The sequence below is a fragment of the Homalodisca vitripennis genome, chromosome 3 (assembly GCF_021130785.1).
Source record: "Homalodisca vitripennis isolate AUS2020 chromosome 3, UT_GWSS_2.1, whole genome shotgun sequence".
In the NCBI taxonomy this organism is placed as follows: domain Eukaryota; kingdom Metazoa; phylum Arthropoda; class Insecta; order Hemiptera; family Cicadellidae; genus Homalodisca; species Homalodisca vitripennis.
Genome location: NC_060209.1, coordinates 112,814,274 through 112,841,707, shown reverse-complemented (window position 1 = coordinate 112,841,707; position 27,434 = coordinate 112,814,274). Strand labels below are relative to the sequence as shown.

The 27,434-nt window shown below is 31.7% G+C and overlaps 1 protein-coding gene across 2 annotated transcripts; it reads right to left on the bottom strand.

The window, feature by feature from the left end:
• Window positions 1-390: 390 nt before the first annotated feature.
• Window positions 391-26,425, bottom strand: LOC124357319 (protein lin-52 homolog). Of its 2 annotated transcripts, none has more exons than XM_046809002.1 (4): window positions 26,241-26,425; window positions 16,571-16,656; window positions 12,982-13,080; window positions 391-1,007 (listed from the first exon to the last, which is right to left on the bottom strand). In XM_046809002.1, exons 2-4 carry the CDS (start codon window positions 16,644-16,646, stop codon window positions 865-867), a joined length of 318 nt encoding a protein of 105 aa, XP_046664958.1. In that variant the 5' UTR covers window positions 16,647-16,656; window positions 26,241-26,425; the 3' UTR covers window positions 391-864. The 2 variants fall into 2 exon arrangements, with proteins under 2 accessions (XP_046664958.1, XP_046664957.1); XM_046809001.1 differs by having other exon boundaries at window positions 12,982-13,086; window positions 26,241-26,424.
• Window positions 26,426-27,434: the final 1,009 nt, after the last annotated feature.

Sequence of the window (27,434 nt, the reverse complement as noted above, 5' to 3'; positions counted from 1 at the left end):
AGCAAAACGTAATCTACTTTCTGGATAGCTCTTTTAAACCTCGTATCATTAAAGCCGGTTTCATGCAAACCAAAAAATATTATGTGATCTGAAAACATGAAAAGTATTTTTTTTTTAATATACTCTAATACCCTTTTACACAATGACTGCGGTTGATGTCTTACAGTGCAGAGGCTGAGACTTAACTTCGATGCCACTCAGTATAGACCCGCTAATGTAATGAGATATGGAAATTAATGGAATAACTTCAGAGGCATAGAGCGACAATATTTAAAAACCAATGGGTTAAAGCCAAAATGATTTTTCCATTCTAGAATAATGTTACTCAATTTTACACATACAACTAATTGATATTTTGAGGGAAGCTTGAGCTGTAAATATTATAAACTCTTACAGTAGCCAAATAATTAATTTATTACGATAAAACCACACTTAATTAACAATAATTAATTAAAAAATTAATGATCTAATAATTTTAAACCAGTGATTACTATACCAATAATAAAGGAGTTAATGGAACCGTAGAGGCACAGTGTGACAATATTTAAAAACCAATGGGTTAAAGCCAAAATGGTTTTTTCATTCTAGAATCATGTTACTCAACTTTGCACATACAACTAATAGTTATTTTAAGGGGAGTTTGAGCTGTAAATAGTAAACTCTTCTAGTAACCAAATCGTTAATTTATTACAATAAAACCACACTTAGTTGACAATAATTGATTTAAAAATGAATAATCTAATAATCTCAAACCAGTGATTATTATATATATTTTAACATAACATGTGAAATAAAATATACTATGAAATAATGTAATAATTTTCTTGTATATTACAATCCATCTCAAGTATAAGATGAGATCAGTTATCTTCTTTTTCGTTTTTCAAGGATGTTTAGATATTTTCCTCTTGTCATTTCCTTGGCTTCCTCCAAACCCAATCTATAGGCAATATCATGCAGGCGCTTTACTTCCGCTATTAAAGTTGTTACTGACAATGTTCCGTAATCTGTAAGAAAACAAATACATCATTTAAACTCTCAAAACATTAAAATATTAACATATATAAAACTATACCACTACTAAGAGAAAATATATTCGAACTGAAAGTTTAATGTAATACACATTTTCTTTAACTTATTTTCTTAACTAATCCAACTTTTAAAACTTAATGATCTCTGAGACTGATGGGTCTTTCTGTAGTCTACCAAAGTTAGGTAGTCTAGTCATTAGAGAAGTTTGGGTATCATGTTCAGTGGATGGCATAATGAAATAGATTAAGACATCATCTTCATAAATTCAAAAGACCTGTGGCAACATTCTTAAGATAGACTTGAAGCTGTGGGAGCAGTTGAAATTTGGAGATTTGAATTTACACATTTTTTAGCACAGTTCATAATAGTTAGAATTGTTATCACTCAGAAACTATATCATGCAACAACAAACAGTGTAGTTGTGCCTCTCAGGGTAAGTGACCACTGAGTAACAAGTCTGGCAAAATACTTTGACACATGTGATCCATTTGTAACAAAGCGTGTTATTAAAATAGAGCACAACCGCAAAATAGTTCTACAAGAAACTAACAAGATTTAAAGTAAGCTTAATTCAAGAATAAAAATAACAAGACAAATTGGCTAGAGGCAAGGCAGTCCTACTGCAACTCAAAAAACATATGAGCTATAAGGCTAGCGACAAAATATTATTTCTACAACAATGTCCATTCATAAAATCAAAGTTAAAAAAATGTACAGCTGACAATTTACTTAAATACTCTGTTTTCATCATCAAAGATGATATACTGATAAGGAAACTGTTTACTCTGTGGTATCAAAATTTAATTTTAAATGTCTATGAGTATTTTATTATTTTTATTTGTTATTATTATAATATTACTACTTATTATTATTATACTTGACAACAAATTAACATGGACAGAGCACATAGACCACCTGTGCAAAAAAATCAGTGCTGGAATATATGTCGTCTGAAGAATTAAATACATTGGTGGACTCTCTGCAGCTAAGACAGCTTACTTCACCCTGATGGAATCACATCTTAAATATGGCTTGACAGCGTGGGGAGGAACTTCAGTACACAACATGAACCGAATCCTTTTCTTCAGAAGAAAGCTATAAGGATTCTTGCTGATCTTGACCCTCTACAGACTTGCAGATCAGCTTTTACCAACCTAGGAATCCTCACAGTGGTGGCTCTCTACATACTTGAAACCATAAAGCATGTAGATGAAATAAACCCTATAAAAAACCATGATCTACACCACTATAACACTCGTCATGGCTCCAAGCTGGTCCTTCCAGTACATCGAACTACTCTCTGGGAAAAAAACCTTATGCAGGCTGTAAACTGAGGAACCACCTACCGGACTGCCTGAGAGACCTGACTGGCAATAAGCTGCACCAGGAGCTAAAGAAGTGGCTGATCAAAGTCCGGTCTACTCATTAAAGGATTTTTTTTACATACTGAAAAATAACATGTACTTTTATGTATTTATGACACCACTGTAATTCTTATAGAATGTGCAATAAAGAAAATTGTATTGTATATTATTTGTATGTTCCAATATATTTTGGAATAAAATCACAGATAGTAGTGGTGTAGAAAAATGTTTGATATTATACCTCTCCACAGTTTATTGTTGTCTTGGTATCATGTTGTTTTTCTTTAAGTTCATAATATTTTAAACTCTTGTTCTACTAAAGTAATAGTGGTACAAGAAAGAGAAAAAAGGACAGTGTGTATATTCGTAATGCCAGGGAGGATATCTTGCATGATGTTTTCATACTAGCAAATGCAATATTGAATAACTAACTATAGTATTCACGTATAAACTATAAGGACACTAACAAAAATATAATACATATACTATAGTACTTAGCTTAATTGAATTATGTTCTATAGCCCATGAAAAACAACATGTTTTGACACAAATTATACCTCTCTATCTTTATACAACGGACTCCGCAATATTTTTTGTTTGTAAAAATGGTTTTAACAGTACATAAAATATAGAACTTTAGAACAGATACCTGACGAATGTTTAGATGATCTCAAAAAAATTTACAAAACTTGTGACAAGTTTTTGAGGTAAATTAGTTTTTGTTCCACTTAATTTAAAAACAGTGTACTAAGATTTTAAAGCTGTTCACTGAACAAATAGTTACAAAAGCTACCTTAAGTAGGTGTACTAACTCATGAAATCTAGATTTACATGGCTGTGAAGTTTTATACACTATGATGACTTTAATTATAAAACTAAGAAGTTAAATACTCTGAACTTATATGTGGAAAATTTAATAAAATCAAATGATATTGAATATGCTACATGTTTCTGCCTATAAACTGGTTTTGCTGCTGTTCGCATATAGAAACTATGAGTATTATCCAATATCATATTTTCGTGTTTATATAATAAGTAGATATTTAAAGAAGTGCTTAGCTTATCTTGTGTTACGGTTGGTATGTATTGATTTCATGAGCAAACAAAATTGTTTTTCATTATATTCTTTTTTAAATTTATATCAAATGTTGTGTATTTATTTGTAATTACTTGTAGAATAAAAATAAATCACTGACAGAAATTCTTCTAATATATTTCTATATAAGCCACTAAAGCTAAACATTTTATTACAAAGGTTTCTAAATATTGTTAAGAAACTACATTTTAAATTGAGTGTTAAGAGTTTTATACTCACTAAAAATCTCCATTCTATTGGTAACATAATTAAAAATCTAAGAAGTAACTTTTGTAGAACTTTTTGAATACATATTTAAATAGATTACACAATGTGACATTTTTTATTGTAAACTCAATAAAATAAAAAATCCAACATAATTTGTTATGATCCTCAAATACTTTATTAGCTTCATGTTAATCACACAGCTAATAATTTCATCACATATTAACTTTAAGTTTATGGATTAAAGTTTTTCAAGCAAGAGGACCTGCACACATTTCTCTATAAGAATTTGCTTACAAGAATGTAATTTTTTTGAGCTTTGTTCATTCCAAGCTATAAAGTAGAGGGATGGTGCGAAACTGCAACAAACAGAAATACCTCCTTTCTAAAGCACATAAATAAATGGTTATAATGTACCTCTAAATCTCTTGTCGTGGTCTAATGAGATGTGATCTAGTATGTAGTCAAATCTAGTAACACAACTGTGCTCAGGTAGCCCTTTTTAGCATTTAAAGGCTAAATCAGGTTGGACAAATGGCATTTACTGAAAATATCAATGATTATGTACTTTAATATTAATACCGTTGGTAATTCTATTTCTTTAATTACTATTTTCTTGCAACTTCACATGAATGAGATTTCCCAATATATGATACCATAGTGATGTCATGAAGCAGCTATATCTAGTGACTGAATCTGCTGTAACCAATAAGCTTTATACTTAAAATATTAAAAAAAACACTTGCCCGATGCAACAAAAACTACATAGTCATCTTGATATTTGACAATCATAAATCATACAATATATTCTCTACTTCCTTGAGGTATATGAGGTAGCATCTTCACATACTCCTATCATCTATCTACACATTATACAAGATTGCAGCATCTTGATTTGTCCTCTTGATATATTACAAACATAGTATAATGTTTTATCAAAATCATAGTTAGCCTCGTAAAGGAAAACCAATGCCTCTTCAAAATCCAGAAATCGTTCTTAGGGTTTATGTATGTGTCAAAATCCTCAAAGGATTTGGTGTAACATATATTGTGATTTTAGATGAGAAGTATTTTATAGATGATGAATTTTGAAGTCTTTATACAACGGCTAGGTATTGTGAAAGTCCAGTCTTGTTTCATTAATCTACCTTCTTGTCCATTGCTTCTCGACAACAAAGACAAACTAAAAACCAGTTGGAATACGAACAGAGGCAACTGAGGTATTGCAACTTAAATTAAATACTTAACATCAAATTTAAAGTCAAATCATCTTTATATTAACTTATTCATTAACAGCTGTTACAACGTCAATCATACGATTATAAGAACAAACTGTATAATTTATCAAGGACAAATTGTTTACCGGCCACAAAATTTCTGTAGCAGTTCATAAGGCCTGGGGCCATTCCACAGCCATAATCATCCAGCCATAAAGTTGGAATTGGACACCCAAGGTTCTCTGATTTCAATAAAAGTTTACATCAGTTAATTATATACATATAAATAAGCAGAAATCCCAAAAATTGTAGCTTATTCTAACAAAGGGTTTCCAGAGGATGACCGGCCATTTGATGTTTTTTGCTAATTCAGCTTTTCCAAGGGCCCATTTTTGCCGCCAAGAGAGGGTACAACGTTATTCTCGTCTTTCCATGTAGAATTGGATCAATTATGAAGCTAGAGGATTCAAATTTTACTCTTATATGTTCAAAAACTTAATGCAGGAATCATATAATACTATGAAAATGGGATTTATTATCTTCTTATCACCATAAAAATTAATTCATAAACACCAAAATATATTTGATTTTTCTGAAATCGGTACATTAAGTTACAAAAAGTTGTTGTAGCAAAAATCTTCTCTCCACCTACCCTTATAAAAAGTATATTATCACTGGAAAGAGGATAGAATCATCTTTCAAATGGTATAATAATATGAGTGGGGTTTTGAGTATTAACATTTTTTATCATTTAGCAAAGTCTCAAAAAATTAATTTTTAAGACACTAAAATGTGAATTGTATACAAAATATTTATGTGATGCAAGAAAAAATAAATTACTAAGGTTTGTAAAAATGTATTATATATTTGTTGAAATGAATAATATATGAAGGTGAATATAACATATTCATTGTGTTCTAAGTTTTTTAAGTGTGTATCAAATAAAAAAGATAAATTAAGTTTCTTTAAAAAATTTAGGTAATGTCAATGAATTAAAAGTATTATTTTACACAAAAAATAATTATTGGCCTAAACATAAATTGGCCTACAATTACTTGTACCTTAAAAAGCATTGGCTTAATTATAACTTTACAGCATTTAATATTATATATTTTTTATTACAAACAATTTAAAAAGTTTTAAAATTTGATCGGAATTAAAAAAAAAAACAACACTTTATTAAACTATTAAAGGTCATAAACGTCAATCATTACCATCTATATGCTAATTACTAATATTTTATAAACACAATCCACCAAATGGGTGAAATCTTGACCCTGTTCTAACCAGCCTTGTTTGAAAAATTAATCTGGTGGAGGGACATTGAAACATTCATTCATGTTCTCACACATGTAAAGAAACTTACTCTTGTGGAGACATGGATACACACAAGTCTCAATCATGACTCAGTAACTTCACTCTGCAAGCTATTGTCCAGTATGTGAGCGATCTCTGTGGTTCAGTTATCATGGTGCTCTGTGTATCTACATATTTTTGTGAATTGTCTATTTTAAATGAATGAATGAGCTTAATTTATTTATTTTATAAATATGTAAATTAATTGTGAAGTGTTTATTTTTATCATGTTGAAGAAATTGCTGGGACCATGTCAAGTGAGACCAAATTTAATTTGTACAGTAGGTAAACTTTCAGACTCTTCTTTGTGATAAACTTTACTCTGGACAAAAGATAAAAGTGTACATTTTATTTTTCAAAAGCTTTCGATGTGAAGAAGTAGGAGAAACATTGTAGTTGGCTGACAAATAATCAGTATCAGTGAAAATGACACAAATTTGTTTCTATCATTTTTGTTAGTTTTTTAAATTATTTTGAAAAAGCCAAAAAATCATGTCGCTGTGACCCTTTTCAAAAACATGCTGTACCTTTGACAAAGAGAAAAAAGATTTTAAGAGTAATTACTTTAGAAAAGGCGAAAGATGTTAGAGTAACATAAAGACATTAATTTTAGTCCCAGGAAAAGCTTCTTCGTGCATGTAATATTGTAGAAAGTTATTGAATGTGAGAAAAACCTGCATTTCATGTAGTGTGATGAAGATATTGGCATAAGAATCTTACGACATGCCTAAAGAGTAGTGGAAAAAAGAAGTTCTAAATGCAGTCTCTGTGTAGGTTTAGATGTGGACACCTCTGAAAACTCCAGTCTTATCTATGCTCATCTAAAAAAAAAAAAAAATATGCCTGGATAAAGTTAAATCAGGCAATATGCAGGTCCCTAAAGTAAATGATGATTCACTATATGAGTCTTCGAAGTGATGGCGAAGAAAAAATTCAGCCATGAGGCAAAAAAAAAAAAAAAAAAAAAAAAAAAAAAAAATAAAGAAAAAAAAAAACTATCTTTTTGTCCTACAAGTAAATGTGATTCACTAAATGAGTCTAAAAAAAAAACTCAGAGTAAAAAAAGATGGGCGAGAAAAAAATTTCATGTGGAGGAAGAAAGAAAAAAAATTGAAGGATATTGATTATTTAATGGATGTATTAAGCAAAAGCTGGGACCAATAAGAACCAGAAGGGAAAAAAAATACAAATTACTAAAGAATTGCTCCTAAGCATGGTCCCGCAGAAAAATAGCTGAACAAACTGAATGTTTCAGAATACTGTAATGAAAAGGGCATTTTGGCGATGCCAAAAAAACCAAAAGAAGGTTACCAAAACTACCTGAAGAGGACAATTGAAGCAGTAAACAGTCTATGATGATGATGAATTTTCTTAAAAATGTTAAGGACGCGAACAGACAGAGTTAGTGTTACAAAAAAAATACCTAAAAAAAAGACTACTTTTATGTAATTTAGATAGAACTGAAATTGAACAAAAACAAAGAAAAAACATCTAAATTAAAAATAGGGATTTTCATAATTTGCTCTCTGTGGCACAATTGGTGTGTAATGGCTGGTTTTCTTCAAAAGCACGGCATTGCGTTTGTGCGTATGCCTATACCATCCAAAATGTCGAGCTTTTGGCTAATGCCATAATCAGCATGAAAAGGAAGCCATACATATTATGAAGAAAATTAGTCTGCAAACAGGGACAGTCCGAACAGATATGCTGAACGTTGTGATTAATGTCCAAAAACAAACGAGCCATTAAGGACAATACTTGGAGGATATTTAAAAAGACCAAAAAATGAGGAAAAAATCTAATTCTCACAGTGAAAAAAGAATGGTCACATGATAGCTGCAGACCAATCTTCTTCCACGCCAAGAGTTTATTGTCTTAGTAATTGATAACAATGAATCACTCATTCCACATTCTTTCATAAACTAAATCACAAAAACCCTATAAGAGGGAAAAAAGGAAAGGAGAATTTACAATATTGAAGGATGTAGCCTTGAAGTCCTAATGGACTTCGCTGAAAATTAAGCAAAATTTTGTCTGAGGACCAATAAATGAAGTGCAATCTATCATTTGGAGTCATTTAAGTTGTTCAAATTGCATCATATTATGGTCCCGCTAACTCAAGATAGCGATGGTTAAACAACCCAATGTTTCAGACTATTCTCGTAATATAAAGGGCATAATTATGTGATCTTGCCAGACCAAAAGTGTCTACTACCGTACACCTAGATGAGCAGTAAATCACTTTATGAAAAGATGATGAACCTCCTCGTCCATGTATTCCAGTTTCAGAGTTAGTGTACAAAAACACACTACTACTTGCAAAAGACAAGACTACTCATCATGCATCACCACATCATATCGCTCGCGAAAAATGTTTATGGACCCCTACCCAAGACCAAACCAACCCCCCCCATCTAACATATCAAAAGAATATAAACATCTATCAAGAATCTGCCGTACGTCATGTGGCCAAAATAGACTATCAGTCCCACATTACTCAGGCATAATAAATGAGCGTAACCTCGCCCGTATGCACTTATTAAAATACATCAAGATGTCGAGCTTATCCAATGGCTTGTAAGAAGCGTTCATACAAACTTTTATGACTACACCGCAGCCATAACATATTAGATGGAAAACTGATGTTGCAACAGACAGTCCAGAAATTGAGTAATATTGCTGATACTGTTGTGTCACACATTTGTTCCGGAATACAACGTGCACTTAAGAATTAAATAATATTCTATTTAGTTACCAGATCTCTTTTGTATGGATGATCCCAGAACAATGTGTGTGTGTTTCCGTGACTAGTTTGGTATATAAATGACCAACTGGTTTTATAGAAGCTCCTAGCTTCTTCAACTCTGACGAGCTATTGGCTTCGTTAACATGATAGGTAGCACAAATTGATACTCACTGACTTGTCCACATTTCTTTCTAATGGGCAACTAGACACTCCCATAATACACCTATATGAGGGAACGGAAGGATTAATTTACAAAATGTTGATAGGCCTTCTAGTTCCACCCAACCTCTGATACGATACGCTGAAAAATAAACATTTTTGTCCTACCAACAGCCACATGAACCCCTACCCATCCCACACCCCTCCAACCCCCCCATCCCCCCCCATCACCTTGGAGTCATTTACCCCCCCACGAGCACACCCCCCACCCCCCCCCTGCCAGCCAGCCATCTCCTAACCCCTCAAGTAACTGCGAGCAAGAGACTACCAGAAAGAACGGCCCCTGACGTTTTACTCAGAAAGGGATGATTTGTAACAAGCAGGTTGTAAGAATCGTTTAATTCCGTTCAAGATAGAGAACTAAGTACCCCCTAAGATGCTCAGCAAGTCCCAACTTTCCTAGAAGTAAGCAAGAAGTTGATACCTAAAGAAATCTAGCCCAATACCATAGAGAAAAATTACTAAGGAGCATAGTAATTCCCCCCTTAGAACCATAAAGAAACTATATAGAAGCTAAAGAAGGAAAGAAAGTAGCAAGCAAGTTGGTCCTATCTTCACATGCCAACACCGTCACCGGGATGAAAAAAAAAAAAAAAAAAAGCTGTATCCCCCGGGATAAAAATGTTTGGTGATAGGGATCGGAGGAACAGTTTAAGAGGGACTGTATACAAAGAAAAACTTACAAAGTGCCAGAGGATTCAGACCAAATCATTAAAATGCTGAAGAAAATGTACTCATTTTATGTGCAATTCAGTTCTCGGAAAAAATTAGTTTTTTTTCTTTTTGAAATGAGGAACGATATTGAAAAAAAAAAGAAAGTCTCTTTGAAACCCGTTTTGAATGTAAGTTGTGAAAACTATTAAGGGAACAAAGAAGGTTTTCACTTCTTTCAAGCCAGCAACTAGTGGAAGTAATTACAGCGAGAGCGACTAAGATCAGGACACTGATGTCATGTTCTAAAACAAAATAAATATTCAAGAACACTTTGCCAACTCTAGAGCCTTAATATTCATTCCTTTTGTAGCATTTGTCTAATGAAATTATTTAATTGGGTGGATAGGATGGATCCAGTGTTTCAATGAAGTTGAAGGAAGATTATGATGCTAAAATTTATGCCACCCTCATGGAACCTTTGTGGGAAACTTTTTTTTGGCACCCAAAAAGAAGATCAGTGCCCTGTTCCAGCAGCTCATCTGTTCATGCATTGTTTAATTCCACCTGAACACAACCCTCTATTGGACGTTCGTACAAAAAATTGACTTCACTGTTTCTCGGAAAGAAATAGGGACAATGCGTGGACAAAAATAGGGGGTATAATATTTTCTGTTGTAATTTGTGTGCAATGTAGTGTGTGTGAGATAAGAAAAATGTAGTTTTGATCGGACCAACATAAATCAATTCAGTATAAATGATTTTTATTTTTTTTTTAACATTGATAATGTCTACCCTATACCTGTTGAAATATTATCAAGTAAGTACCTGAATATAAGTTGTTGTAATCATTTTAAGTCGACTTAATTGTTTTAAAACTTAACTGTGGACATTATTCCTGCCAACAAGACATTTGATTTAACATATTTTTAATTTTATGTAAAAATGGCACTCTTTCAAAACAATTTTTCATAAGGTATTTTTAATTTTTGGCTATTTTTTGTGTTGTTTATATAGAGTAAATATTTTTATTTTTTACTTTTGACGTGTAATAAAAATTGGTAATACACAAAAGCCCCACTCATATTATTATTACCATTTGAAGTATAATTTAATATTTATACTCTTTCCTGTGATTATTTCTTTTAATAGGGGTAGGTGGGAGAGAGAGCATCTTTGCTACAAAACTTTTTGTATAACTTGATGTTCCAATTTCAGAAAAATCCAATTATTGGTGTTTCGGAATTATTTTTATGGCGATGATTGTAGTTAACAATATCTCATTTTAATTAGTTATATTTTGATTCTGCATTAAGTTTTGTACATATGAGTAAACATTTGAAGCCTGTAGCTTTAAAAAATTGTCCCATTTTTCCACATAGGAAATATACGAGAATACGTGTACGCTCTCACTTGCTGGCAAACAAAATGGGTTTCTCAGGAATACTGAATCTTAGCTAATAAATTTTCTAAAAATACATTATGTCCTGGAAACCATTTGTCAGAACCAAACTGAAATTTTGGATTTTATGCCTATATAAATGCCTACAATTATGTATACATAAATTTCATTAAAATCTATGTGACGGGTGGCTGGTGTCGTACCCCCTGGATGACTTGGTGTGGAATGGCCCCCCTGGTGGAATTGAAACTTACGCCTCAAGTGCAGTAAATGCCACAAGAATGTACATTAAAATTACTCTGAAACACTCTAAGCTCCAGTCTTCAGAGAGTTTTCGCCTTCTCATATTTTGGGACTTCTCTGACTCCGAGAGCTCTCAGCTTCTACAAGCTCCTGACCTCTTGCAGGTCCCAGCCTTTAGCAGGCCCTGGCTTCTGGAATCTCTCAAGTTTGTGAGAGCTCTCAGACTCTAGAACCTTCATGTCCCAGCGTTCAGTAAATCTATTCCTCTGTCAAACCCGGCCTCTTACACCTCTCAGCCTCCAGAACCTTCTGACCTTTAGCAGGTCCCAGCCTCTGGCAGCTCCCCACCATTGGCAGTTCCTTCGGAAAAATCTCGGCTTCTGGCAGAACCCTTGAGAGAAGTAGCCATGAATTCCATGTGCATTTGGCGCATTTGTGTGAAAAGGTTTTATTACTTACGCATTTACTCTGAACATGAATTTTTGTCACAATATTTTTCTCTTGTTCTTTATTTACTTTCCAAATATCCCTCACATTGACTAGTTAGAATATTTAAGAATAATTAGTATTATTTATTAACATCAATTAAAACATATGTTTAGCTTTAATATTTTAAGTTTCATCTATAATTTTAAATGCTATTGTTACTAATATCGAGCAGGCACATGAAATAAATTATAGCATGCACAAGGTACACTGCACCAAGTCTCATGTAACAGGCTTCACTGAGGTTCAATGCAAAATATTAATTTGGTAGATCATTTAATCATTGACTGATAGAACAACAGCCATTCATAGGGAAAATAAATGTTTACGTCCTCTGGTAAACAAAAGAGAAATTGTGTCCACCTACTGAGTGATAGACTTCAACTATGCTCTGCCAAATTCCATGATTGGACATGCACCATCAAAGACCTCATTCTTGTCAATGTAAAAATGGAGTTTCATGCAATATTTAAAGTCTACAGATGAAATCTTTCTCAAGATATGTTACCACATGATACATTCACATTTCTGTTCATTAAAGGTTTAATATCAGTGTTTAAATAATAAAAGTCTACACACCAAGTCACCATAAAGTGATATATTATGTATTGGAATAGTTTGCCTACATGTGTTATTAATTTATATAACATGTTAAAAGCTGAGAGTACTCAGTTTGTTTACAAATTAATTTACCTTGCTATTTTCTTAATGCCATCTGGTTACCCATAAGAACAATGTAATAATATTTACTAACGCTAAACCAAATCCTATGGAGCGACGAGCGACATGCCCCATCATCGAACTCAGGTTTCTCCAATGAAAATTAAGTTCAAGTAAAATTTTAAGTCTATAGATGTTTTTGAGATATTGTAGAGACAGACAGAAAGAAATGACATTTTTCCAGCCCCTCTAGTGATAAGGCTTTCCTAATGATGGATGACCCAATAAAGTTTCATGTAACTTACAGGTCAGGAGGTTTACATCTTCTTGATCTAGTGGGCGTGCCCATGGTTGTGGCAAGTTGTTCTGTGCCGTAGTATTTAGGTACATGTATTCTGACACCCCTGGAACTATAAAAGTTAAACACTAAAACATTAAGTACATGGCTCTAATGTAGTTGAGAGAAATCTAAAAGTTAGTATCTTTTAAGCTTCAGTTTTTCTGTTTTAAAATAGCATTTAATACTAATAGAGAATGTTTTTATTTTACTGGAAAATTTCTGCCAGAAAAATAATCTTGATTTTCTTTTTATTAGTTATTACAACATATTAACATATATATTTTTTTATCCAAATTATTTGTTCTTTAAATATTTATTTGATCATGCTTGTAATGCATAATGATAGGGGAACTAAAAAATCACCTAAGTATCAAATATATATCAGCCTTCCTGCACATACTGCAGTCCTCAGGAGGTTTATAATGCTACTTTGTTTTCTTATCTCAGGCCTAACAGATGTTCCAAATTAATATATCTTAAATCCATGACTGTAATTTTCATTATAGCTAAGCTACAGGTGGAAGGAAGTATTATACGATTTATATTATATTAATAAATAAGAATTCTTAAGAGATACAGTTTTCTTTACTATTAATAGCTATTTTGAAATTCACAAAATAATTGCATGATTATAAAGTGTTATACACAGAGGTATGATAAATGTATGTTGTTCATATATGTTTGGTTTGCTGTTGGTGTTTGCTTATTTTTTCACTGATCATTCCGAAACCAAAACACTTGGTGAAAATCTAAACTCTGACGTCTAATGAAATAACATCTATCAAAATACATTTATATATATATACAGGGTGACAATTAAGTCTGGAACCTCTTTTTTAATTTTTGAACCACAATAGAAAGAAATACCAAAGTTCACACATGCTTACTGGTGATAGTAATGCACACATCTGCCCAATTACCGACCGGATAATCCCTTTGGGGGACGGTCCACAAGGAGTCAGACAAAATTCTTAAATAGCAGCATAGGTCAAGTTTGGTATCAAATTAAAGGTCATACTTAGCAGAGTACAATGCCGCAAACCGGACTTCAAAAGGTGGATTCATTCAGTAGTTATAGCTATTTGAATTTTAAAACAATTGAACAATGTAAATTATTAAGTATTACAAGTAAACACCAATTTTTAAGTACCTGTGATCAAAGTAAGTGTTCAAAATGTTCCCCTCCCATCATCTGACAATGTAGTAATCAAAGCCAGGAATCAATAATTATTACCAATAACACAACTACTGTTAGAATGTGAAAGTGGCAGATTGAGTCATACACAGCATCCACAGAAACTTAACGTTTGGGCAGGTATTATAGGAAATCAAATTATGGGCCCATTATTTATCAATGGTAATTTAAATGGTGACTCGTGTCTAGCAATCCTCCAAAATGAGATAATTCCTGCACTTGAATTATTCCTGCAAGCTGCTCTTGGTTGACAATTTCAAAGAATTTATTTCCAACAAGATGGTGCACCACCACACGTTGCTCTTCTTGTTAGAGAATACTTGGATACAATATTCCTTCACAGATGGATTGGAAGATGTGGTGCAGTAGAGTGGCCTGCTCATTCCCCTGATTTATCTCCGATGGATTTTTTTCTTTGGGGATACCTCAAAGATAAAGTTTATCGTACTAAGCCTCGAGATTTTGCACACTTAAGAAATATCATAGTCCAAGAAGCTCAAGATATTCCTCGTGACTACCTTCAAAATGCAGTGGATGGCTTTTACAACCGCCTAGGACAATGCCAGACGATGGGAAGGGAACATTTTGAACACTTACTTTGATCACAGGTACTTAAAAATTGGTGTTTACTTGTAATACTTAATAATTTACATTGTTCAATTGTTTTAACATTCAAATAGCTATAACTACTGAATGAATCCACCTTTTGAAGTCCAGTTTGCGGCATTGTACTCTGCTAAGTAAGACCTTTAATTTGATACCAAACTTGACCTATGCTGCTATTTAAGAATTTTGTCTGACTCCTTGTGAACCGTCCCCCAAAGGGATTATCTGGTCGGTAATTGGGCAGATGTGTGATTTACTATCACCAGTAAGCACGTGTGAACTTTGATATTTGTTTCTATTGTGGTTCAAAAATTAAAAAAGAGGTTCCAGACTTAATTGTCACCCCTGTATATATATATATATATATATATATATATATATATATATATATATATATATATAAATAAAGATATATATATGTATAAAATATATATCTGCATTGAAGACTACTTTAGGAAACTCCAGTTTCAAGTTCTACCTTTGTTACTGATAATGGTTTATCTGGTGAGCAGTACAATGGAGAACTGATAACACTACCCTTCAACAAATTCTTGCAGTTATTCATTGATGTTTTGCTTGGAGGTTGAAGAACAACTGAGGAGAAAAACTAAACGGTTCACTGATTATGCAATGTTATCAAAATCAATGGCCCATGCACAACACATAACCTTTTCTCAACTTTTTGTAAAATTAGTATAATAACTATTGTAAAAACAGCATTTACAAGAATTTGTATGCAATATTCTGTTTTAGTGTGGTTTATTTTAGTTTGAATCACACAGATGTTTAACAATCAGTAATAGGCTAATGCTGCAATACAAAAATATAAATAATTATACATATGCAAAAAAGATTTTCTTTGTTTTAGCTGCCATTTTTTACCATTATCAGGAATTCAGATAAATCCCTGGTATCCCAAACATTCCTAAATTCTCATATGTTCGGGATGTTTTCAAGTTTAATACAAAAACTTAAGAATCCATCAATTGCACTGATTTGTGATAGGTTAAAATTTTGCTGCAGATTGTCCACCTCATAAAAAGTAAAAATATTCCACCATTGTTATCATAAATGCAGAACTTAGGATTGTAAAATTTGTGTGTGTTAATTTGCTTGTTTCAAAAACTACAGAAGATGTAAAAAATGTATAGATAACTACATTAAAAATAGTAAACTTAAAATTTTTGAAAATGGCAGTGTTTTATGCCAAAAGTAATGATTAACAAAACCAAAATAAATCACTGAGTATGCAAATCCATAAAAGTATAGTTTTGGAACAATTGCAATTTCTAATCACTAGTTACTGAATGCATTTTTAGTGTTAAGATTCAGGCCTGTTTAAACATACTATGTGTATTAAAAGAAAATTAAAATAATATGAAGACAAATTCAAATTGTAGCGCTGTGTACTATCAACTACCACAATATTAGTAGTGTGTTGGTTCAATAATCTTTATTCAAACAGAATTCCAATTTTTCAAAAACAATTTTTCACAGGTTGATATGTCTGTAACAGACAGATTAACTGAAAGCTTCATATTAATCAATTCTCGTTACATAATTTAAATATTGATTAGAAACTGACTTTCATAATATAAAAATTGAAAATTGTCATGAATTGGATTACAGATTTGGAAGGGGAACCATAATAGTTCATTATTGCACCCAGTTAAGATAAAGAGCATATATTATTAATCTTATTTCAAAATTATAAAATGTAAAGAAATATTCCATTAGAGAAGTATGAGCTTACTTTGCTCGGGCCACAGTTCTGGTGATGTGCGATCCAGTTTTTCCAGACTGAGAAGACTTTCGTCCAATGCAGACATACCTCTCACACTAAAACAGAACAAATAAATATTTCGTATATTTGTCTTGTAAAACTTTGTGCATAAAATACACAGGGTGGTCCCATAAGTCATAATTTAGTTTGGATTTGTTCTTTCAAATAATCAAGATCAACAATCTTCACAGAATAGATCTTATTTTTTGTATACCACAAACTGAACAATTAAAGAGTTTATATCTGGTTGATATCTTACATATCATTTAATACTATACTCTCTGCCAGTTCATTCATCAAAATTAAATCATTAAGTATGTCTCTCATAATAATGCAGGAATAATCTTTCTTCAGCAGCAGATATTCATAAAGTGCACTATTTTCATATTTTAATAACAAATCCTAAAGCATGTGTACGTAATTTACAGAATTGTAAGTACGGTAGATATAAAAATAAAACCCAATTAGCCTACTCTTGAAATTTTCTACCTATTCACTCAGGCAAGGAAAGTTAAATATTGTTGTCTCCAGAGTTAGAGTTAAATTTAATCCAGATTTTTTATCGCCTTTAGCCCTCTCTCTGTGCAGATTCTACATTTAATTAGAAATTTTTAGTCTCCACACAGTACAAAGTTATTGCAGTTTCTTATAACTACTATATTTCTCCCATCAAGAAAAGCACCTCTGGGGTTGGTAACTCATCCAGGGTATATTCCTCTATCAAAATTATGTGAACTTAGGTTCAAAATAATACTTGCTTACCTCAATGAAATAAAATGCCCTCACACATTATATAATCATATTTAGGGAAATCCCTATGCTCTGTAAACACAAAAGCACAACTATGTAATCCACAAATAGATGAAACAATTTCATTACAACTGTATTAAAACTAAATTTAAAAAAAATACATAATACCATTTAGACTGTACCGAAAATGTTTAATAGTGATTTAATACATTAGTTTCATTTAGAAGGAAATAAATCATTGGTCAAATATATTTTCAGGCTGACCGTTAACACAGTCTATCACACAAGAGGCACAAAAAAGTCTCTTCTGTATTTCTGCTTAGCTATGTGTCTGTCTGTTAGCAAGATATCTCGAAAACAAACTTCCTTGCAGACTAGAAATTTTGCGTGAGGCTTCGTTTCTAAAAAACCAATACAGAGTTCAATGATAGTGCATATCACTTTCTGGGATTTGCCTGAGTGTGAGCAAATATTGTTATATTGGTCTTACGCGTAACCATGATGACAACAAACAAATAACAAAATAAATATATGTGTAAATATTCTGAGTACAATTATATGAGGAATTAACATGTGACTTTTTAACATAATAGCTTATTCTGTATTTATATAACGAAAATTAAAAATAATACAGTGGATAGTCAATTTTAAAAGCCGGTATGAAGATTTGATTTAAGCACAATAATGCATTATAATTTGGCATTTTCTATAGGCCACGATTTTTTTGAAGGGTTTTTCTTTCCATGAAACTAAAAAACTACATTTATTAGAAAGACTTTAATTGACTTAATGTGAAAATTACATGTAATTATGATTATCGGTTCTTGTTTTCTGTCTCCCAACAGGAAGCGGTGTCAGTGAGGAGACCACTCTGTCCCTATCTGCTATTTGTTATTAGACTATATAGGTAGGCAAATATGTATGTATGTATTACAAATATAAAAAGTTAAATTTAACAGCGCTCACGTCATCTCAGCATCAATTTATGTACTATCTCTAAGGGTGCTTTTCTTTTTATGCCAGAAGTGCGGGGTAGCACCATCAAAGCATAATTTGATGGCCAAGGGCATTTCCACCTCAGATCATGTGCCCAATCATTCAACATGATCTAACGTCGAAAAAGTTGGGACAATTGGGGACATAAACTGAGGTCATGAAAGTACCGATCGGAAATACCCCTGGCTTTAAGCGCCACTCTGCACTTCTTGGGAAAGAAGAAAAACTTCGCTCTAGATAGTATCCAGATTCCAGCACAGATCATGGCCTCCAGATAATACAACTTTTTTGTTATCAAACATTTTAAAAGAATATGACATGTGTTTAACATATTCAAACCTTCTTTTGTTTACGCTTAAATAAATGAAGCGTGGATGGCATGCTTTGGTGGAGTTTTGGGGACAACTATCATATATAGTTGTGCACTGGTGCCAGCAGAGAGTACCAGTCAACCAGAGAGAGGAAATTTACTTTGATTTTATTAAATAGTAATATTACAGGAAACTGTGCAGTGATATAGCATTACATGTAGCCAAAAGCTAGGTGAAGCAGAAACCATTCATAAGATTCAGCGGGCAGGCTTTCGGGGACAATACCATATGCAATTCAGACAAAAGAATAATACAATGATGGCTGCCAATGAACCACATCCAGGCAGATCCTAAAACAAGCCGAAATGAAAATGTCTTTAAGCAAGCATAAACTTATGGAGTACCATAATCATCTTGATGCCAAAAAACTCAGCAGGTCTACAGTCTGGTCAAGGTTAGATTGAGTGCTTTCAACTCCTGTAGGTTGGTGTATCATTATAGTATGCACAAGGTAAAACCATCACTAAGTAATATTAGCTGGAAGTTCTGCACCACACTTGTGATGCTGTACAATGCAAAGACCGGATCTGCACACAGTAATCACCATAATGTACCCACCCATTTTGATTGTCTTATTCAGACTTCCCTTGCCACACAAAAAAAATGCCTGTTGTTTCATGAAATCCCCTACATCCCCTGACTTGGCTCCCAATAAGACCTTTTATTTATTTTGGCCTCTGAAAGGAATCTACTTGAATAAAGAAAAAAAAATATACCTAATGCTACTGTCTATCTGAACACTATTCTCTATTCTATATAACACATTCCAGAGGGGTTTCCGTGAAGTATGATAAAACTGTGTGGACTACTAGGAACATAATTTTGAAGAGTAGCCTATAAGAGTATTAAAACTCCAGATGATTAAATTTCTTTTGCTGACAAAATGTTTTATACTTTTTGAATACTCCTCAGTCTGAAAAACAACCAAACCAACAAATTACATAATATTTATAGTCATTGATTTTAGTTCAATTTTATTTCAGTTCATCAGAAAAAGTGTTCAAGATGAAAATACTTATTAACAAAACAGAGTAATTCATTTAAATGAGGATTGAATATTAAATTGATTAAGAACAAATAATCGCGCTAGTTTTCATATACATCAAATTATTAACCATATTAAATTTATAAAGAAACAAATAAAAGTATTCAGAAACAACTGCCATGGATACACATTATTCAATCCAAAGTAATTAATTTCAGTGCAAAATTTAAAATTAAACAGGTATTTCTAACAAATGTATTTTATACCAACATATTATATAGACAAAATTTAAGACAGCAAAATTTTCACAGAGAGAAGAGAAGTGATTGATGAAATGATGTAAATTTCTTCTTTGAATTCAATTATTTACAAAGTCAAATCTCTCACAAAATAAGAAATAATTTTCTGAGCAGTCATCGCCATGAGAGTTGTCGTCTACCTGGCATTAGCAGCAGCAAGAGCTTTATCATTTATGGTCCTCTTTATTGCCTACTCTGGGTGTCGGTATTTTCTATTCGTTTTGGATGGGTCATTATTTGAAGACCAACCATCAGATGAAGATAACGATTAATACCCCTAGATTTTAAAATTTGAAGAGGATTTCTGAAAAATCAACCAACTGTAAAATATCCTCAAAATACAATAAAAAAGTGGTCTCACAAAAATTTCATGTTTTAATTTTTTTATTGTTTTATTAAATACATAAATGTTTAGTATCTAGGAAACATACAATGCCTGACAACACTTGGGTTTGAGACCATCATGTAAAATAACCTTAAAATAAATATTCAGCTGAAATCAATACAAAATCTACTTGACTAAGAGATCATTAAATGTTTGCTTTGTCCTGAAATAGATTTGTTCTGATAGCAGTATTCCTTTAACGAAGAAATGATTTTGTACTAGAGAATAGTACCTATTACATTCTAGTTAACAAGATCTTCATAAGAGAGAAGCTAAGATTTGAATTTCATTTCAAACATTACAGAACTAAACACAAACAAACTGGACTCTGTCCTATAATTTACATTTGCTGCTCATCTTGCATAACCTATTCTTAATGAGAAATGCTGTTGAACTATATAGAATGAACCATTTTGACAATTGTCATGTATTTCAGAATCTCCAGACCAGAGATGGTCACCATAGAAATTCATCATTTCTGCCACATTTCCGATCTTGTTGACTCAAGGTCAGAAGCTCAGGAAGTCTCTAAAATGGATGAAGCTTTTACTAAAATATCCCCATGCATTCCTCATTAATAATAAGTTTTTAGGAGAAATCCATATATCTGCACCTCATAATATCTGCTGTATTAATATCTAAAGACAACATAAAACATATACGTCTGAGATATAATACAACAGAGAGTGATGGTATATCCTTACCTGACTAAGCAAGATGTCTACAATCATTTCTGAGATCAGATAGCCTATAGTTATTGGGAAGAATATCCATTTATTCAACCCACCCTATATCACTATTTCTGAGGACTAATGCAAAAAAATGACAATCTTAGATCTTAATTACACCTCAATAAATAAGAATTAGGCCAGGAATAGCTCAATTCAATCTCGATATTACCACGAATTATATACTTTTTTTAATACTCAGCCAAATGCTATGTAGAAATCTACACCGTCATCTATCTTGTAGAATGTAGAATCTTGGAGCATTGGAATAACTATTTATTGTAGTATCACTAGATAAAGGAATACAACATTTTCCAATATATAATTTTTTATATAAATATATATTGGAAATTTTATATATAATTTTTTATATAAATATATAAAAAATTATATATTGGAAAATGTCGTATTCCTTTTTCTAGTGATACTACAAAGTCATCTATCTTGTCTAACTATATATAAATATACAGAGACAACTGAGCATTAAAGGTTGATAGAATGTAACAAAAGTCTTAGCAACCAATCCACCAAATACCACATGTAAAATTGCTACATTATTAGGGGAGACTATAATAAGCGGCCTACACTCATTTTTCGATTGGTTTTATCAAACAATTGGATATATTATCCAACTTGACTTGTAAAAATCATACAAAATAAGATAAATAAATTACCGTAACAAGAAGAATCTCGTACATTAAAATTTAAAAAACATAAATTTAACACTAACATTACAAAACAACAAAATTAACTATGGCCTAGACTTAGATATCAAAGAAACCTTACAATATTTACAACTTGCCCAGCTTGATATCAATGAGTAACCGCTTTTGTGAAATGGAGGAAAGAATTCTCCCCATGGGTTACCAAGAGCCAAACCCACATGATGAAGCCACTTAAAAAAATCTGTCACTTGTGAGAAATATCTCACATATTTTTCTCATATTCATCGCCATTTTCAGTCTCAAAATATTAGTTATTTCTTCATGTTTATTGTTTACATTAAAATTACTATAACTAACAAGTTGAAATCATATGCTTAAATTAAGTAACGTAAATTGTAGTATCTAATTAATCCTTCGTTCAGATTAAAACATTAAGCCATTAGATAAAAACAACCGAATAACAAGTGTAGGCCGCTTATTAAAGTCTACACCATTATTGAGCTCCCTTTATTAACAAATTTGTTTATTTTATGATTTACTGGTTGCCAAACTGGTTACACAAAAGACCAATGTAAAACTGTTTATTCACAATCAGCCTAATCCCATAGAGTAAAATGCACCATCAAACTTGATGTTCATTATATAGATATAAAGCTTCATATGCAAAATTTAAAGTCTAGGTCAGATCATTTTCAATATGTTATGCAGACAGACAGAAATTAAATTGATATTTGATCATGAGTGATAGGTTTCAATAACACTCAACAATCATTATAGCAGGAAGTCATGTAACAGGCTTCATTGAAGTTGCATGAAAAATTTCAAGCCTATAGCTACATGTGCTAGGTCAACTATTTGACAAGATAAAATAATATCTGATTGTACTCAGGTCAAATAAGAATTTTGTTCTATGATTTTCTTGTTACTATCTACAATTGATCACATTGTTTCCTATAAGACAAACAAAAATTTTCACCAATACCAACATTTTTCCAAACTCTCAAGTGATAGGTTTAGTTAGGCTTAACTTTTAATTTGTTATGTTGTACGGATTAATCTGGGCACCAAACATGATTTAAAAAAAAAACAAATTATGCTGCAAAACTTTTTATTCTTCAAATAATTGGACTCCTACCATTCTGTAAAACTGATCTGGATAACCCGGAGTTCTCAATAAACAAGGTCCAGATTAATATACTGTGCATAAGGGAGTCCAAATAGTTTAAATCTGTGATTTAAATTTGACTGAACTCTACCTTGTAGAATGAGGGATCATGAAAAATGGTTAGGCCATCTGTCACTAACTAGGCTATGGTAAAACATAAAATTATGACTGACTCTAGTAGGATTAAAACTCTAGTAGTATTTTTGTTTACCTTTTCTTTAATCGGCTACGCTACAGTATAATAAGCGGCCACAAACACAATCGGGATGATGATTATCAAATTTAAATATCAATACTATTGAATACGATATTTGTATTCATAATTAAGCCAGCTTTCTTTACTTAGACTAGTGACGTCATTACCAGCTGTTGTTATTTCATTTATGCAAGGGAATGCTAGTGAGAATGACAAAAAAAATGGCAATCAATATGCATGCATTGGCTCAAGATGTTTTTATAAACATTAAGCAATGTTTTAAATGGCTACAAGAATCACTAATTCCATTAATTGTGAAACATGTTAAACCTGGAACAACAATCATTACTGATTTATGGAAGGCTATTTTCGAGTAAAAACAAAACGTTATGACCATTTTACTGTGTACAGTACTGTATGACCAACCGCAGTAGAAACTTCATAGATTCATTAAATTCTATAAATACCCAAACTATTGATCAAATTGGAGAGCTACAAAGAAATATTTAAAACCTGGTCTCAGAAATGGCATTGCCGATCATGATAAATAAACAAACTCATATCTTTTACATATAAAAATATAGCTTCTCTAAGTATATTTACGTTTTTAAAACCTAAAACTTAATTCAATTTGATATCATCTTACAAAATTTATTCTAACGTGTTTAGAAATAAATTCAAAATTATTATCATGTGTTTCGTTAATGACCTTTGGCGGCAAGAACAGTGACGTACGTGTTTTCTTTGGTTAACAAGCAGTCACATTTATCCTTGAAAATACATAAGGTAAGTAAAGGTTATTGGTTTTGTCGTAATTATACATTATATTTTAATTTGTAAATTATATGAATATTTTTCACATTATTTTCTAAGATTGAAAACTATCAACACCAAATTGGCCTTTGAAATATCTCTATTATGTTAATCGGTATGACATTTTGCTTTCAATCTTTTAGATCGTCATGAATATTGATGATTTGATTTGATTCAACATCATGATCCGATTATGATGGTGGCTGCTTATTATATTGCAGCCCTTTAATTTGGTATACATAGTAGCTTAGAGTTTTGACTATGATTTTCCCACATAACTATGTAACATGTTCACATAACATATAGAATGTTCCACAAAGGAGTTTAAACGTTTGATTTTATATTACTTGCCCATTTATGCACTGAAGATTTCCAAACTATACACGATTAATAAAGTAGGTTTTAAAAATATTCTGTGAAAATTAAAGCTCTCTAATAATTGTAGAAATAAAATGGTGACATATTGAAAATTTTACCTTTTTGCTTCTTATAAAATTCCATTACTTGAATTATCTATTTGATTACTGCGTTGCAGTTTTAAAGAACAGCTGTCTAATAATGCTCATTGTTCAAAACAGCTGTTTCAAGAATATTGCTTGTGTTATAAAAACATATCCTAACCTCCTACATTACAGTTTTACTGATATTGAAGTTTGGGAATTGGCTTTTAATGTTGAACAAATAGTGAAGTTTTGTGTGTGGCCTATTGCTTTCTGGCAACATTACAAAAGCAATTAGACAATTTCAGGTTACCTACCCAGGAATTGAACCACCTAGCAATCAATAATAACGAAGAGGGAAAACTCTTTGTAAACCCAAATCACTAAGGAAGGTAGAACTTGAAACTGGTTTTCCAGTCTTCAGTATAGACAATAATTATGAACAACAAAATTAAAATTAACAAAAGTCACTCACCTAGTCCATAATCTTCTTGAAGATGATCTGGACAGGATAGTGGAATTTTGTTCTCGTATCATTGAGTTTCATGAGCTTGATCCTAATGGGCATACTAAAATTGTTTTTTCAGCCAAGTCCACTTTCTACCACAATGGTGATGTAAATAGGAATGATTTTAATTGTTACAATACCGGTAATTCACTCATTTTTGAACAAATCAAGAAATTACTGTTTGGGCAGCTGTCAGTTGTAATGGGGTGCTATCTTAAGATATTTCAGACAGTAATGACTGAGAATGGGTATGAACAGGTTTTAAAAGAACAAGTCTTGCATCATTTTATGGTTCCAGAAATGGATCAAGCAATCTTCCAACAAGTTGGTAAAGTATAGTTTTTCAAAATGCCACCATTTTGTTTCAAAAATTCCTAGAAAGCTGAAATTTTCACAGAATATTTTTTAAACCTATTTAATGAATTGTGTAGAGTTTGATGTTCGATGCATAAATGGGTAAGTTGTAATAGAAAGTCAAACATTTGAACCTCTTCGTGGGACACCCGATAAATACAGACACAACTCAGAAATCTAGGTTAGCTTAGGACCATTTGCATCTTTTCATTTCCTAGCGCAATTTATACTTTGAGATAGGCCTAGCACTACCACAAAGTTTATGGTATAACAACCATGTGGATCAGTGACCATATTTATTTAGATGCTGATAGCTTAGATTTCCTGACAAATATACAATTTACCTAACTTGATTCTAATATAAACTCAATTAATATTAAACACATAGTAATATTATCTTTTTAAAAGAACTTCAAAACAATGTATCTAAATGGCCACAGAAATGACAATCAACAACTTATACTCAACTTATTGAGCTATTAATTAAGTAGGCCTACATTTATTTTTATATAATTTTCGACTTTTAATCTACCTTCCTCAGTAACTAAGGCTATTTGTACTCAGCAAATTTATACCAAACTTAGTATTAAACATAGCACAAATAGGCCTACCCATAGAAATAAATTCTATGATAAAATGATAAATATTATCATAAAATAAACCAATAAGCGTTTCTATTAGTTGAATAAGTTATTTAGTGAAATCACACAACTTAATGGAAAATTTCCAAGTTAAAACCTCTATAAAAATCACTTTGAGGCTGAATATAGTTGAATAAGTTAAAATGAATCCTTGTACTTTAAAATGAATGTTTTACAACAGCTTGACAGGAGATTCTAGGCTATGTATTGAAATCGTGATATCTTCAGTTTTTAACACTAATTAGTTATTTTATACACATAAAAACACAGAGGCCAAAGGCGTTTCCTATCCCTAGCTTGAATGACTACATCATATTTAGAACTATGTGTATACAAATATTTACCTAATTAATCACTGCAGCACTCGTAAGTGATGCAGTAAGAAAAGAACTTCATACACAATTCACAAATTAATACGATAACAAGCATGAATTAACAGGCTAAACAATTATTCACTACTCTATAGATACCAAAATTAGGCACAAACGAAATCGTAATGCCAACGCGGGAGGGTTTGCTGGTTGGTTACTTAAGAACAATGCTGCCACCATCTATAAGTATTACCACGTATAGAAACGTATCCATTGTCTGTGGTATTACGCAGAACCTCTAAAAGTATCTAAAATACCCTGAAAGTGTCTAGATTTTCTCAGTTGTATCTTAAACAGAAAATAATTAAACTAGGTATTTATTAACTTAAAACTCGTTCAGTTGTCACTTTAAGACCTGATTAAATTTAATTTTTATAAATGTGGATAGAACTTATCTTTCGTTTAACATTTTAAATAATTATAATAATATATTTTTATTGCGCAGACAATGAATGAGGTTTAATGTAATATTGATAACTAATTCTCTAGTTTTTCCTGTATATAAATTCTGCGGAATATATATTTTCGTACTCTTGTTTCTTGATGCCTATTGAGCCAAGCGACGAGTTTATTTAATAGTATATAAATCCGACTTGTGACAATAATAGCTTATTTAAATCAAGGATTAATTTAATAATAATAGGCACCTATTATTATTGAAGATAATAATAATAATACAAATTAAGATAAAAATAAAGTAAATAAAAAACTTATGAAGTTAACCTCGTTATGTGTTACAGTGATATGTAACGTTTCTTTTCAATGTGGATTCAGAAAAGAAAAATAATTTAGACTTTATTTTTTGTGCCTCAAACGAAATTTTAAGAATTAAAAAAGGTTACAGATCCTTAAATTAATTAAGGTACTGTATAATTGGTAATAAAAATATAATGGGTACTTAATACATAACAATTAGCAAGTGTTTTATGAGCATTATATGAAATGTTATTGCTTTGTTTTGCTAGAGTGTGGTATAGTTTAATCTTCATTGTATTGTTACGAGATAGAATATGGATGTTGCTACTGGTATTTATGTTCAGATTTTGAACAATTGAGTATTGGCTGGGACAGGTACATAATTTTTATAAAAGGATTTATTTAAAAGATTCAGGACGTATTTTAATGATAGAAAGAAACAGTAGTTTAGAAACAAAATTACAATATTAT